Source organism: Mastacembelus armatus, chromosome 9 (genome assembly GCF_900324485.2).
Source record: "Mastacembelus armatus chromosome 9, fMasArm1.2, whole genome shotgun sequence".
NCBI lineage: Eukaryota > Metazoa > Chordata > Actinopteri > Synbranchiformes > Mastacembelidae > Mastacembelus > Mastacembelus armatus.
Genome location: NC_046641.1, coordinates 15511537 through 15528782, shown reverse-complemented (window position 1 = coordinate 15528782; position 17246 = coordinate 15511537). Strand labels below are relative to the sequence as shown.

The 17246-nt window shown below is 41.3% G+C and overlaps 1 protein-coding gene across 2 annotated transcripts in view; it reads right to left on the bottom strand.

The window, feature by feature from the left end:
• efna5b (ephrin-A5b) overlaps positions 1 to 17246 on the bottom strand; it is a 91335-nt gene that overhangs the window by 13585 nt on the left and 60504 nt on the right. For both annotated transcript variants that reach the window (XM_026322143.1, XM_026322144.1), the window contains exon 2: positions 5374 to 5666. In XM_026322143.1, coding sequence (XP_026177928.1) covers positions 5374 to 5666 — 293 coding nt within the window. The remainder of the gene's footprint in view (positions 1 to 5373; positions 5667 to 17246) is intronic.

The window sequence follows — 17246 nt, the reverse complement described above, 5'->3', positions numbered from 1 at the left end:
ATAAATTCCCATAAATGATATATTAATGACTGTTAACCTCTGCCTCATGTGCTCATGTATAGTGACCTATACTTTAGACTACATTGACATTTCTGTCCAGTGCAGGTGTACAGTATAGTCAGCTTGAGCGTTTAATGATGCGTGCAACTTCCTCTGTTAGCTATGCTACACTGTGCATTCACACAATGTTGGCAAAGGGATACAAGGGCAGGTTTTACCACTGACATTGTGCAGACCTGCAGATCTCATCATACTTTATACTGTATAGCAAAAATGGATTTGCTATATTGAATCTAGCTGTTTGTGAGGCAATGTCCGCACTGATGGGCAAATGGATTTCAAAAATATGACTTATATGAGACATTGTGTCAGTTAAAATAAATAAGTTGCTAAATGTTTCAAATAAAACCAATTAGTCACTGTTACTGTTGGAGGGTCATTATTTAGACATTGGGCCTGAGGCACATCAACATTTCTGTGCACAGCCAGTGATGATCAGATGAACGTGTGGAAAAATTTCTGCATTGTCATTTAAGACTCTTGGCCACACAATTGAGACCCAAAATGACAATATTACAGAAATATTTCATTTCATTTAAGATGAGAGATCTGCATGGCATTGAGATGTGGTGGTTTGTGCTGTTGCCTCACAGCAAGAAGGTTTTGGATTCAAATCCTTTTCAAAACTAGGACTGTTCTGTGTGTTGTTTGCATGTTCACCCTGCGTCTGCATATCTTTTCCCTGGCCACTCCTGTTTCCTTTCACATCCCAGAGACAAAGGCATTCCAGAGACAATTTGGGGTTAGGCTAACCATACAAGGGGCGCCCGCCCGGCCCACTACAGCATCGTATGGGTTACGTATGGGTTACGTTTGGGTTACGTTTGACAGAAGGTGCACGGAGAATGGCATTTCTTCCGTTGCATGCCCTCTCTCCACGATTCTGTCTTTCCAGTTATTATTGGAGAGAAACTTGGCGTTTAGCACCATTAAAGCATATGCTGCAGCTATTTCCTCATGCCATGCCACAACCATGCTGTGGTTTTGCACGTGCTCACGGATGCTCCGTTTGAGCCGTTACAGCAGGTCCCTCTCCGTTTTTTTATTGGGAAAAACCTCTCTTCTGCTAGTGTTAGCCTCTGGAAAGAGGGTCAGCAATCTGTTTGCTCTATCAGTATCCCTGGAGTGTCTTCAGATCAGGGAGGATCGCAGTGCGGCAGTTCTGTGTCCTAACCCTGCATACGTGCCTAAATGCATCAATAGTTCTTTCAGATCTAGAGTGATCATGCTGGAGGGCTTCTTTCCCCCTCCCCACGCGTCCGCAGAGGAAGCTGCTTCGCAGCTTTTCTGTTCAGTGGCATGTTATGTAGAATGCCCGGTGGAGTTACGCAATTCGGAGCGCTTGTTTGCTCACTACAGAGAGTGTTTGCTGGGCTCCCCACTCTCTGCAGAACGTTTGTCTCACTGGCTATGTGAGACCATTGCCACAGGCTTACTCCTCGTTGGGCAGGGAGCCTCCGGTTGGCATCCCTGCACACTCCACTAGAGGAGGGTCATCCTCCACGGCTCTCCTGCATTGTTTGTCAGTGAAAGACATTTGTGCGGTGGCCTCGTGGGCCTCCCCTTGTTCCTTCGTGCGTTTCTATTTGCAGGATGTTGCGAGCTCATTCCTCTCTTATGCTGTCCTGGGAGCCAGGAGATGCGGGATAGGCATCCATCTGTTTTCAGCTTTATATGAAACCAGTGCTTATGCATCCCACCAGGTGCTTGTTTCGCTTCGGGTCAGGCGGTTACTCGCATTTCCTTTGTTTTTTGGACTCTTCTCCTGGGTGGCCGGGCCCAGTGAGGTGCAGAGCATTTGACCCATAGCAATAGCCCAGAGTTATGCGCACCAATGAGACAGAACGTTGGTTAGGTATCGTAACCCAAGATTATGTGAATTGGACCCCACTGGTCCCTTGAGCCGGCTGAAGAAAATACCGGTTCATTTCTTACGGAAGAGCTCGCCCACACCACCGCCTTATATATGGGAGCTGCGGACGTGTGGACACTCTGTTCGGGCGAGGGTGGGCGTAAATTAATTTCTCTTCAGTGCGCAGGCACGAAGAGGGGATATGACCCATAGCGATAGCCCAGAGGGTTGTGCCCAATTCACAGAATCTTGGGTTACGATACTTAACCAACGATCTGTCCAGATCTTGCCAAATGTCAGTTGGGATTGGCTCCAGCACCCATGCGACGCAGGATGTGGTATATAGTGGATATTGGACTACACTGTACCAAATTGGTGTTTGTGATACCTGGTCTGTAGTGATACCTGTTGAACAAATTCAGCTAATCCCACAGTCTAGAGCTCAAAATTAATAATTGTTTACTCGTGACTGAAAAACAGTACATATCGATAACTTTAAATCTGACAACAGTCTTCTTACTAGCAAGAATAATGAGGCTGGATAGTATCACAAGGTAGCTGGTAAACCACAGTGATAAGACATAAACAGTCTAAGGTAAAATATCAGTAAGACTGTTTCATACTTCAGCAGGCATCCACATCTCAGGAATCAACCTGGATGCATAACATTATGATTATCATTAAAAAGACATACAGAATATCTTCACTTCATTAAGCAGGTATGGTGCTATCAGACACTGACAAACTACTGACATTATACCACTGAAAATGTTAGAAGGCTTTGGGCTCCTTTATGACAGCAGACAGGACTGCAATAAAAAGGTGCACAACAACCTACCTCCCCCACACAACATTACAGAATGCTACAGCAACAACACACATGCAACCCTGTCAAGCTTTTTGTTCCTGGAAACAGACGTTGTTTTTCTGTGTTGGGTCTGGTCGTATATTTTGTAAATTCTGACTGAGATAGGACTACTATAATATTGAAAAGTATTTTTGTCACTAAAGTGGATTTTATCTGCAGGCTTCAGGTACATCTTAATGTATGAACAGTGGTCAACACATGAAGACACAGTATACAGCTCAAGAGAAGTAGAATTAAAAAATTCTGCCTGAAAAATTTACTCTGATTAAATGACCATAGGCTGTTAAGCTGATGAAACAGATCTGCTTTTGGTGTGCAAACAAAATTAGGGAGGATTTTTCAGTTGCTTGTTTGAGCTAATGTTTCAATTTATATTTTTGCTATCTTAACCACTGAATATTTCAAATAGTTTAAGCCAAAATGTAATCCCTGAGAAAATTATGTTAAGTTATATTCTTGAGAAACTGTAATTTCATTTTGAAGCCTGTGTACTTGGGAGAATCAAAATTATGTAAGTTGATGTAACCTGAAAAGGTCTTATAGCTTTCTAGTGCTGGTGTTCATGGTAATGGTGATGATGATGATGATATGGTAGTGGTAGCGAGAGAAACAATGCCACACATGAATCATCCTTTAGCTTTACATCCATACATAAGTTGACAGTCCAATCCATCAGCATTGATGTTCCCCACTTCATCCAGACTTTTCGGGTTGGACACAATGACAGTGGGAAATCACGTGTCAGGTGTCTTCATGGTAGATGACTTTAATATCCGACACAGTAGCCAGTGAGGCTATACACCAGAATCATTCAATAGCCAATGAAGCCGCGGGCCACTAAACCAATATGGCGTGCTACAGCTGAATGGATGTGTTCCATGGAAACCTTGTCGGTTGCAGTGTAATTTAATCCAGCCCTTAGGACAAGCATGTCTCAACAGAAATGAAAAAAAAATGTTAGAGTCGAGGAAGTGGATGAATTGTATACCCTTCCCTAACCCCCATCTACGCTCCCAACTTTAGAGACTTCCATTTTTCCCTCATCTCATTTAGTATGACTGTCAATGCAAATTGGCTATAAAACCAGGGGAAAATGTGGTTAGTTTTTAACAGACAAATGGCCAAACAAGCAGTTGGTGAAAGCCCTATAGAAACTATTTCAGGCTATTTGTTTTGTGGACAAGCTTGAGAAGGAAAACACCTATTCACAGTAGAAACAATGGCAAACATTAGGGAGCCACTTTTTTTTTTTTTTAACAACTCTCTAAAATAAAATAGAGCAAGGAAAAAGAGCGAAACATGTGAAATGAATAAAGGTTAGAAGTCTTGGCTGGCTGTCAGGTTAACTGCTTCATAAAAAGGTGCCAATTTAGAAAACAGATCTCAGTGTTTAAAGCTCGCTCAGCTACACCCGTCTTAAAGTGAAGGAGAAATTACAAAGAGGCAGGGGTTTGAACCACCTAGAGTTGCATTAACCATAGGCCAAATTTTAAAGACAAACAAAAGTATAGTTTAGCAGGAGAGTGTTAACAATCAAAATAAACAACCCTGTGTTGAGAAAGAATTTTTACAATTTTATTTTTTTAAGCCCATAAAATGCACAAACCTTTTACTTCAACAGCTGAAGCAATAATGCATTACTCTGTATGGTATTACACTAATGCCACCCAGATGAAAACCTAACTGTGCTTCCTGTTTTGTAATACGAGTGAATCCCTGTGACAAATGTGTTTTGAGGGAATGGCAGTGACTGTCTGACAGCGTCTCCTCTGTCTCTCATGTGCACAGAGTCTGTGGTGGAGGGGACAAACTCAACTCAATTCCCCTCCATCACCTTGCTTTGATAAAACCTAATTTCCCAGGGGCTTCAACTTCAGATGAACTCAGTTAAGCTCAGTTCCTATGCCATGAAGCAGACAACTTAACATCTACCGCAAGCTGAGGAGGAGCATAACATAATGCAGAGAGGAGGGCACTCATTTTTGAAGGATACGGTATAGTGCAGCAGGGGAAGTAAGCTATAACTTTTAAACTGTCTCAATTTAACTCCCCCGTGAATTCCATTGCCATTTTAGGGAAGAGTTTTCCACGAGTGATGTGAGCAGTATGAAAGGCTTGGCTGAAAGCAGAGCATGAAAGCATCTGCCTGGATCACTGTAATGCCACTCTAAAAACTCTATAGTGAAGCTGTGAAAAGAATGGCTAAGGGATAGTGTCTGTATGTGTCTCGCTCTTGCTCTGTTGCATTCAAAGAAAAAGGTCAGGAAAGGCCCACTTTGTAGTTTATGTTGAGGATTCTCTAATGAAACTTATTTGTGGTGAATTCTTGAGTAATCACCAGTTTTGAAAAACTTATGGGAGATTTGTGTTTGACGGTTCACTCCACTATCTTTTAAAGACAATGAGAGAAGAAAGTATTAATAATGGTGTTTTCACTGGGCCAGCATAGCTTCAGAGACTTTGATAACCTGTGCCAAAAGGTACTGAAGCTGCTCTGCCTTTTCATAGTGGCCACCATCTTCCTAAAACACTTTTTGCTTTGTCACCCATCCATATGTATGCAATGTGCAGTGCGAGCAGGACGAGGACTCACAGATGTAGTAGTATTCTCTGCCTGGCCTGAACTCAAAGCCCAGTGAGAAGGGAGTGAAGAGCTGGAACTTCTCTGAAAACTTGAGTGGTCCATTCGGGGAGTGCGGCCTGTTGCACTCCCAGCGTTTGAAGCCCTTGGCGGTGTGGTCGCATGTGCTGTAGCCATCATAGTTGACCATGTAGAGGACGTAGCGCTCGGTCCTCTCCTCTGGCACTGTGTCTTCATAATGAGGACAGTAGACATCCAGGTAGTCATTTATGCATACGTCGATGTGGTAGTCCCCACGATGAAACCTAGGTTGAAAACAGAGAGACATAAAAAATGTTAAAATTTGATATTTGTATGAGGTAAAAGTACAGAAAGCTCCACTATTCCTAAAACATCGTTGTAATGATGTGTCAACAGTGTTTCTGTGCACATACACAGAGAATGCAGGTTTGATTTCTCAGCACTCTTTCAGTGCTGTGAGGAAATTTACAAGCCCTAGCACTCTCTTCCGCTGGCTTCAGTAAATTTGTGTGGGTTGGTTTATCTATAAATCTATCATTGCCACAGATATTTACACACACATACACACATCTGCCTTCAGAATGACAGAAAACTAAAGTGTCTAACTTGCAGTTACAAGAAAACAGTTTTTCAGTCTCTTAAAAAAAAAAAAAAAAGAAATTCACTTGAAGAAACAGAACAACAAACTCAGGCTGAGTGTGAAGTAGAAATGATCACGGAGATACAGGATGGTCCCGACAGTAAATGTCATGATAGGAAAAATACAGAGGCTGGCTGTCTCTGAAGGCTGTGCACTGAGGCATCTTTCAGCCACAATGGTCTAGAACAGGCCACATAGGGACAGTGGGCTTCAGTACATACACACAGATTCATCAAAAGGCCAAGCAGTGCCACAAGATTGCATGTATCCACACACACGCAGTCACACAAATTCATAGAATCGGTGTGAAGATTACCCGGGCCGATATTTTCCATTTTAAAAAATAATTGGCATCAGCTAAAGGCTGAGCATATTAAGCTGATTAACAGGCAGGTGCATCTGCAGGCGGCACATTAGTGTTGTGGAATAAGGGTGACATTGCCCCCTTTATCAATCATATTGTCATTCTACCAGACCTCAGTGAATGTTGCCAAGTGGAGGATAACTAACTTTTGGAAGAGTGAAAAGAGGAATGGAATTCTTTTTTCAAAGCTCTGGATATTTAATCAGTGATAGATTAGGTCTACAAGTTAAGGATATGTCCCAAAATCCAGTAAATTGGCCCAACATATTGGCCAGAAAAAATCTTTATCATATATCAGCCATTGGCTGCCCTGATTTCTACATATTGATATTGACATTGGCCATAGAAAACACCATATCAGTCGGCCTCTAATTATAGAGCGCTTGCTTTGTTTTGAGTTTCTGGTTATCTCTAGAATGGTATGACCTTAACCCTGAGGGTCACAGGGGGCTTCACAGAGAAAACACTGAACACATATAACTTGGTACATTTAGTTGGTACTTTAGAAGTGATGATAGGAACTGAAGTCAAGCACACACACACACACACACGCACACACACACACACACACACACTGTTGATGCCCCTGACTCATTTCACCCAGAGGCCAGGTGGTGTGAGTTTATAATTGACTCAGTCTTTAATGTTGTTAGAGCACAACCTGACAAGAGTTTTGACAAAACTTTTAATTGAAAACCACCACTGCTGTCTATAGGAAGAGCTCCTCAAGCCCCAGATTACACAAGGGGCAGAGCGTGTAACAGGCTAAAATTATTTTATACTGAGGACTCTGGAGCCTCAGGATTAACATATTGAAACAGCACTTGCAGCATGATGACCTCTTTCTCTCGTCCTGCAATCTTTACTGTCATGTATGAAATGTCCATCATATCTCAGCCCTAATTAAAAAAAAAAACATTTTGATGCATTTGACTGGTGGGTTAGTGTTATAAAGACCACAATTTTCTACAAGAGTTTGTGCAAATTCTCTGAAAACACCCATGAGAAAAAAAACTGTGGTTTTTATTGAGTGGCAGTAAATGTCACTAAATGTCTAAAATACTATACCACGCAATAGTTTAAAAATGTCTTTCTTATCCTTATTTTCCCTGTCACTCTCTATCCCCTCATGTATTGGCTTTCTTTATTCAAAACGAGAGCTGTTTGATTCCCGATTCTGAAGAGTGGATTTTCTAAGATCAGAATGATGTACATGTATATGCACTGACAGCGCTTATCTTGCTTGGCTGTGTTTACTTCAAACTCCAGCATGTCTAGACAAATTACACAGAATTACAATCAAAATACAAAGCAGACCACTTGTTTGGAAGATCAGATACCATTTTGAGCTAAAGCTGGCATTGTAGCCAGCCTTCCTTTTTGTCACTTCATTCATTTTAGTATAATTAGATGATTAATGTAACAATCGAGTGACAAATTGTACCACGGACATGTCTCATTACTGTGATCATGTGTGTCCTCTGGCTCCGCTATGTACATGCATGTGTTTGTATGAGAGTATGAGGGTAGTATGAAATGTACTTCTGGGTTTACCTGTGTAGGTAAATATCAATGTGTGGGTGTTTACAGGCCAAAGCATAGAGTAGCTCATCTGTAACATCTCATTTAAAACATGTCTGTGGCGATACAGGAAGGGCCATGCATCTCCCTCACTGCTTTAAAATGTCACTGACTTAATGGTCACATCCTCCCATCCACTCACTACAGAATCCATGTGAGTACGTGCGTGTGTGTGTGAGAGAGAGAGAGATAGAGGGTGAGAGAGTGAGTGAAAGAGAATGAGTGTGTGTGTATGCATGAGCATGTCTGTGTGTGTGTGATGTTTCAGCTGCCCTTCTCTCCCTGCCTCAGCAGTCAGAATAGTGGCTCGTGGCCCTGACTGCAAATGAAGCAGGGGATGTTTGGGTGAGTGAACACATAAAAAGGGACAGGACAAGCATTTGTAACATGTAACACACTCGCTCACACCCACACAGAGACATACATGCAACAAACACACATCCAGCACACACCTCCACGCACATACACTAGGACTGCGTTATCAGTTCAGTAAGCTCCCTGGCACATTGGCAAAGGAACAGCAGTGAGACAGCCAGAAGCTGCTAATGGCACAGAGTGAGAAAGAGAGTGAGGGTGAGAAACAGACATGGAAGGAGAGAGAGCAAAAGGACCTGGTTCCAAAGGGAATACAAAAAAGAGGCAGTGAGACCAAATAATGCAGATAATATTGCCAGGCTCCCAGTGAAATCCACATCTTTGGATGAGTTACTCAGCCATGCATTTATCATTACAGAGAGATTCCACCACAACTGTGTGCAGCTAAATTTTCTCTAGGTCTGTTGATTGTCATCAAGAGGTGTCCCAGAAAACTTCTTGAGTTTTTTGAAAGCTGTGTTGATCGCCCTTCTAAAACCCGGTTATTAAGGGACTAATGTGGGTGCTGTCTTTATAGCGATGGCAGTCTTAATCGGCTTCTGCTGTTTTATAAACAGCGCCCCACACTTCAGCAGAAAGAGGAACGCATTCTTAACTGCAAAGTGGACACGTGCTGTTCAAACATACATTAGCCTCCTTCACAGAGGATGCACAGAGGCTGCATCATACCATTGGTGCACCAAGAGATTGCACCAATGGAATGTAAATCAAGACTGTGCACTGTTAGAATCTTAAAGAGTGAAATATAGGCAGGGAAGACAGTACAGTAACACTGGAGTCAATAGAGGAGAGTGATTGCAAATATACTGCAGGATAAAATAATCCAAACAAAAGAACATGTAAATTAAAGCTCCATTTAATATATAGACTGTGCAGAATAAATATAGATTTTCTCAGTTTGTAAAAAAAACAGTTGTGCCTGGATCTGTTCAGTATCAACTGCAACAAACTCATCAGAGGTGCTCTTCCTCTTTAATGATTGGACCCAATTTCATCTTTAGGTAGCACCCTGCTTACGGTTTTAAATTAAATTGTCCTTAATCTAAAATTAATACTAAATCTAAGATGTAAATCTTAAAGCAGGTTAAGCAAATTAATTGTGAGGTGGCATATTATTGACAGACACATTAGTAAATGAAACACATTCATATTTTTTATTGATTATATGTTATAATTAAAAAAAAATGACTGCAGTGGCACACTCCATGGTCTGGAACACAGTGATAGTTGACATGTTTATACCTAGAAACGTTCCTAAACTGAGAGCTAAAACATGGGACAAATCACATCAGAATGTTTCCAAATAGATCTGGCAGAGTACCTCTCGGCCTACTCCAAATGCCACACGCATACACACACTCCACCCAACCACCACAATTACTTCCATGTATTTTACAACATTGTGAACATTTTTTTTTTCCATTCTTGTGAAAGAAGAACAGAAGAGGCTTTCTAGCAGTAAAATAGGTAATTAAGGAGCAAAGTTGGATGGCAGGATAATTGTGAAATGGTGATAATTACATGTCTTTGTTATGCCACAGCTGTCCCACTGTGCTGTGGGTCACAACACAAAGCATGGGAAATCAGCCGGACACCGAGTGTATGTGTGTGTGTGCTAGTGCGGGGGTAATCTTTATTACCAACTGATTACATTCTCACACCGCCTCTTCAGGCCATCAAGGCTGGATCTGAGGGGCCAAGTATAGTCAGCACAAACACACACAGATACATATAGACTCTTGCACATGCAAACAGAGACACAAACAGAGAGTGAGTTTGGAGGAGCTGCAACAGTGAAGTCAATGCAGGGTAAGGTGGCACACCACTGCAGTCACTGATTGGCTCATTTCCATTTCAATTACACAGCCCAGTGACATTGCTGTGCATACACTCGGGCACGCATACACTCCCATAGAGACAAACACACACACAAACACAACTTCATGTACACAGTGCATGTGTACAGGGCGTGCACACACACTGTATGCAGTGAACTCCCATAAGCCACTTTGCTGAGTTGTGCACTGGGGGCTGCAGACAGAAAGCAAGAAGGACAGGGACAGATAACGAACCTGAGTCAAAGAAAAGGACAGAAAAGGAGGAGAGCAGGAGCTGAGGCAGGTAATCCGAATCATCTAACCAGCTGAATAAGTGAGAGTCCCTAGAAAGAGGAATTTCTCAGTGTTGCCATAGCAGGGCGCTGACCTGAATGGCACTGCTCAGAAGTGTGACCCAGAAGGTGAAACGGAGAGTGATTATGAACACAAGTCATTAGATGATTAAAAGATCCTGTATGAAATGTTTTGCATTTCACTCGGAAAAGATGCCCTAGAAAAGTCATCGCCTTGTCTTCTGTTTCCTATGTTGTTTTCTTCCCCCCCTAGATATGAAGCGTAGCACCATGAAATCATAGCAGTACCATGCAAGTCGATGTGCACTTCTTAAGGCTAACCCTTAGGACATCTAGGGATGAAACGGCAGATGTTGTGAGTGAGTGGTGTCACTGCAAAACTGAATGAGAGCATTTTCAATTTAACATGTGGACAGCTGATCAACTGACTGATAAAATACTATAAAGACTGGTAAACTTTTCATGCACAAAAAGAAATGCCTGAAACAATCCTGCTTCATCTTTTTAAACTGTAGAGACTTTCAATAAGAAATGTCAAGACTGTAGCACTTACACACTGCTGACAGCTGCATGCATTACAAAGTCAAAGATCCTTCTACTGAGTATCAAAGATCATCTTTGTTTGTCTCTACCTCTATTTTCCTCTGTTCTGTTTGTATTTTCTTGCTCCGAGCCCTTCTCGTTCTTGATTTTTCCGCCTGCTTGCGTTTCTCGCTCGGCCTAGTCCCACTCCTGACCCTAAATCAGATCTATTTACATTATTTCACCTCTCCCTGTTGAAATTCATACATCTGATATAGCTTCAATTCAATATCCTCAAGCAATGTTCCATTGCCTGATAAATCAAATCACAGTAACCTAGAAACTAGAAATGCGCTGGGACCTTAAAAGGCAAATCTGTGATTGTTTTTTCCCAACCTCTTTCTGTATCCTATTGAGTGTGTGTATGCTTTTGTGCATGTGTGTGTGCTGTATATGTATACATGTTCCCAAAGTGAAAGATCATTTGTTGATTTTGGGCTGGAGGGAAAATATGTTTAGCCAAGAGGAGATGAACTCTGAGTGAACTGTGACCATGGCTTCACATGCAAAGGCCTATTCAGGATCTTTCAACACATCCTCACGCTGCATAAACTTCTCCATATAGTTTGTGCAGTTGTCTAATTATAGATAATTGGTTTGAGGTCTGAGGATGAAAGAGAGCGAGTGTAGATAAAACAGAATTGAAAGACAGAAAGACAGAGGGGAAAGAAGAGAATCTGTTGTAATTGATCATTCTTAACATCAGTGAGAAAAGGACTTGGCCATCTATCCAGAGAGGTATTCACCTTGTTATTACTGATGGCAAAGCAACCTAATGGAGAGCGGGTAGAGGGATGAGAAACAGATAACTGCGTCTAATATTTCCACTCCACAACTGTAAAATTAAATTCCTAAACAGCCCACCATTTCAGCAATTCTCTTTTCTTTGGGACCTGGAGATGGAAAACATTTTTCTTTTTGTCTGAGGGACTGGCAAGAAATGACAATACCACCTCCTGGGATACTCATATTACAGCTCATAATACACAGTGGACTATTTCTCTGCTAGGGTAACGATCCATGCAGTGTCAACACAGCTAAAAAAAAATTGAAATGTCAAAATCTGATGGGATAAATATACATAAATTGTAAACAAATTTTGATTTTGTCGGATTATCTAAACCATCTGAAATCACGATAATAATCCCTCATTCTCATTTTGACTTAACTCTTGTTTTCTTCCAAAAAAAAGCTGACAGGAGTCCTGCACTCGACCTCTTTGTGTTTCTTTCCCTGTTGGACTTTGTTGCAGTTTGGTTGCCATGTTCTTAGCTTCTAATTCACTTGCAAATACAGTCATGCAAATACAGTAATATCACTAGGATGCAGCCCTCTAAATACCAGTGTTAAGATAGATGGCAAAGTAGAAGGAGAGAGCAGTAAAGTCAGAGGAAGAACATGTGAGAGTGTTGCTTGCTATTCGAGTTGACAGCCACATTCCTTGCTGGCTAACTGGCCGATAAGTTTACAGCCCCGGGAGGGGTTTGGGAAGTCATGGAGACATCAGACCTATAGAATATCACATATTACTGGTGTTGCCTCTGGGGTATGGTGGAAGGCTGGAGGGTGTGTGAATGTAGGAATTTTTTTAATATATTTTTATGGGATATTTGCTGTAATGTCCACACACACACACACACACACACACACACACATATGAGTGCATGGATGCCGGTCATGGTGCATTTTACTGTGTCCATCTGCCGTAGCTTTATGGAGGGTATACTCCAGGCTCTGAGCAGGTGGTCAGCCCAGTATAATATACTGACTGTCAGCAGTGAGGGACACAGGGACGTACCCATGCATTCCTTCATCGCTCTAGTCTCCTACAGTTTTCCTCACTCTTTCTGTCCTTGTGCTTCTTCCACATCTCTCCATCCTTCTCCCCTCTCTCCTTCCTCACTCTTGTTACACCCCCACCCTGCCCAACACCACTGGCCACCCTTGACTGTGATCTTACAATATTCATTTCTGCCATTTACGTCTGTCAGCACTCATTTTGCCCCAGGGAGACAATGAATTAAGAGCAGTGACAGACAAGTTCTTGTTCTGCACTTGGTGCTGAGTGAAACAGCGAGATGTAGGGCTCCAGTGAATGTTTGATGTCGTCTGCATCAGCATGCTGCAGCTCAAGTCTAAAACAGAAGAAGAAAAAAAAAAGACAGACTGATACTTCCTCTGAGCTCATCTACTCACTACTCTGCCAAACAGCCATTTTTATGGGTGTATAACACTGATGTGTGTAGGCTATATATGTGAGTGAATGGATCAGTGTGTGTATGTGGATCTGTGTATATCTCTCTGTGTGTAAAAGGGTTTCTTTATGTCTCCGCTCGTCACCAAGGGAGTTGTGGAAAAATGACACATCCCCCAACATCCTGTCAGACCCTGAGGCCATTCTCCTGAATCATTGCTGCCCCAAACCCACTTCAGTCCCTTTGTAAATACTGTACGTTCTGACATGTTTACCGGGACCAGAGTGGGTGTGTGCCCGCCTGTAGAAGCATGTGGGTTTATGCACAGTCACACATGGGCAGTTAGTGTCAATTAATAGCTATACATCACTGACTGGTAAGACGTGTTTGAAATTAATCATAAGTCACTGTTTTATAGTGACACAGTATTTGGCAGCTGAGACAGAACAGCAGCAATGAAACGGCTCAGAGCGAGTACCATGCCTTCCTAATGTGTGTTTGTGTGTGTGTGTGTGTGTGTGCGTGTGTGTGTGTGTGTGAGCGAATGGCACTGTACAGAGATAGGGACAGAGCTGAAACCTTGGTCTGTTGTTTACTCCATTACCTGCACTCAGCTCTGAATAGCGAACGAGAGGTGAAATACAAACACCTCACATGGCTGCTAAAAGTTGCCATGTGTCTACAGTAATTAGTGCTTACATAAGAATAAGTGACATGACTAAACACTTTGATAGTTGAAGTAACATGCATGTGTAAACACAGATACGGGAAAACATTCCCAGGTGCATGTTTGCGTTTGTAAACATTACGCGACATTGCATAATGTCCCCTGGTGCAAACCTTAAATGGAACTAGAAGGGTCTCTTCAAAGCAGATGCAGAGCACTCTCACAATATAATACTTAGGTCCATAATGTCCCTGAATGAAATAGAGCATAAATGGAACTAAAAATGTGTCTTCAGTGGGATGAAACTGTAGCTGAAGTAAAACAAAAACTTAATACTTATTTTTAACCCCTTACTGCCTAAATTTATTTACAGTTATATTAAAAAATCAATTATTTGTGTTTCTAAATTGCTTTATTCACCTCGAGTGCATTCTACGGTGGCCGACAAGGGCAAAACGTGCCGCAACGGCTGAACGCTGCAAATACAGAAACGCTGCAACGCTGCTTGTGTTTTGGCTCTTGCAGCGTTCGGCTGTTGCGGCACGTTTGCCCTTGTCAGCCACCGTAGAATTCAGACCGGAAGCGGTTTTAAGTGAACTCATGATCACAGTCTACAAGGGGTTAAATAGTTTACTACATCAATCCTTTACTTGCACTTTCTCTCATACTCCTTAGAATATGAAACTCTTCAGAAGGATTCAGGAGACAAAGCTTAGATTCAAGGCCAAAACTCAAAACTCAAGAATAGAAGGCTTTGCTCACTTAAGTCCAATGCAGGAAAGGCACTTATATACGCAAAACATTTATAAATAAACATAGCAGAACCGTCTTCACATTTAGAACAACTTATTCAAATGATCTGATCTGAATGGGTGGACAAGTAATCTAACCTGGCTTTGCCACCATCTTAGTGATGAAGTTGAATAAAGACTGGAGATTATTTTACTTTTGTGAATTATTTCCATTAATGATGAAAATGTTATTCATTATTTCCCTTCAAAGATCATAACCTAATCCTCAAATTGTCGAAAAAAGACAGACAGACCAAAGAGCAGGCTATTACTCACATTCCTCTCTTCTCTACCTGCTTTTTTTTTTTTTTTTTTTTACTTCATCCATCTCCTGTGGCTGGCCTGTGTTTAGCACATTACAGAAAAACGTTCTTCTGTTGTTGCTATGTAAGCCCTGCTCACACCCTGTCACACTCTGTCTCTCAGGACAAATGATCAGCAGATGGATGGAGGAGAAAAATGAGTAAGAAAAATGGCAGAGATGGACAAAAAAAATAAATAACAGCATGTTGGGAGAGGCAGAGGAGGAGGAGGGGAAAAATAAGAAAGGCATGTATGATGGTTTAAAAGCTGCAAAAGACAGAGGGGAGCACAAAGAGAAAGGGTAAACATGGGTAGAAGCAAACATAGCAGAAAGAATGAAAAGATGACATACAAATATAAATGTGTTGTGCTTGTTTCATCTCAGCATGCCTGTGTTGTCACTCATTGCAGTGATCATTAGGGCTCACATCACAGCCATGCATGCACATACTGACCCACAGTGGCATTGCCATATATTGTCCATCCACACACTAGATACACACATGCAAGCACACATTGACCTTCAAGCTAGGTTGCCATGGGGCTGTCTCAGGATGTTTTAATGTCACCACTTTCATAAAACCCCTGCCCCTTTCACAGTTCATGGACCACTGACTATGTATTACTTTCAGTGTTACTGTGTGCATGTGTGTGCGTGCATGTATACACTGGGTATGCACTAATTAAGTAGATGGTCATGGGAAGCCAAATGGTAGCTGTTAAATGTTTATCTGTGGGATGTAATTGTTTTACTGACAGACTGTAGCTATAGTTGTGCCGTTTACAGTGTTGACATGTGAAAATCCTCCTCCCTTAAGGGATTCCTTTCATCAGCTCGACAGCTGATAAACCCTTTCATATCAGATCTTTTTTTAAAGTATTATCATCAAGCTATCAAATACATCATTTTTACACCATTTTTTCTCTGGAATCAGATCCATCCTTAAATTTTACCTGGATTAAGCACAGATTAAATGTGTGTTTACTGTCTTATCGAGCCTCATGTGAAATGGGCAAAGTTCAATGTCACAGAGCTGAAGAGAGTGTACATACAGCTGTTTTGTCTTCCTTTATATAAATGATTTTTACCTTTTGTGTGGACATTTCATTAATGTAAGAACATGCTGTAATCTGATGTCACGGTCTTACAAATTACAGGGAAGATTATTCATTTTTATAAGTCTGACTTCATTTGGAATTATATACGAGCCTGGACTCATCTGGGCATGCTGCCATTTTATAGCATTATGAAATATATTGCTCCACTGTATAGGAAATTGTATAGTTGCTTCCAGTAAGATGTGAGCAAGTGCAGCTGAGAAGCTTACAGATGCAAACAGTCCTGTTAAATAAGAAGTTTCTGCATTGGTAAGAATACCGTCTTCCTTCCTTGATCTAATTCATATTTCATGGATTATTTCTAGGTGTTGGTCTTGATTTCTCTTGGCTAGTTTAATGTTGCCTGAAAGTCACGAGACTGGTTCAGATAAAATCATGTTTAGAAATGTTTTGTTAGTTGTCAAGCTCACCACCACTGAACTACAGTATGTAAAGTAGTACATGGCTCATTGTGATTTCTGTCACAAATGTTTGGTTGATTTTTTTTTTTTTTTTTTTCATGTTTCTGCTGTAGTCTATATCATTTCACTGCAAGTTCACTCATGCTTGTGTGCCTTGAAAAAGTTACAAAGTATTTCATTGAATGGATTTAACTTGTTCACATAACGAGATGATTTGTCAACCATTCGTTTTTACACTAATTACTGCATTAGGGCAATAGAAGTGGGCTGTTAAGTGAAATACAGTACAACATTGGCATTTTACTTTACAGGAAACCAGCCCGTGATCCAGGCTATACCTGGCTACTTTAAGAATAGTCTAATTACTCAATGGACACAAGAAGACTCGAATTGTGCCAAGATTTTAGGTTATTTTTCTTTCAAGGACACTCATAATAGGTGTATTACTTTACCAGACTGAAGAATGTTGTGCCAACAATTTCTGTTATTTGATAACATAGTTTGTCATATCATGTTATGTTTTGCCCTCACTATTATCAGCGTAAGTATAGACAGCATACACCTGTCTTAGTCATTATCTAGTCTATGCAGTACAGCCTTGGGAGACAGTGAGACAACTATCAGATAACAGAAAAACAGTAATACTTCCTGATAGCTATAATCCTGGCAGCTATCCAAATCAAGTTTTAAAATTTGAAACTAGGGTTTATAAAAG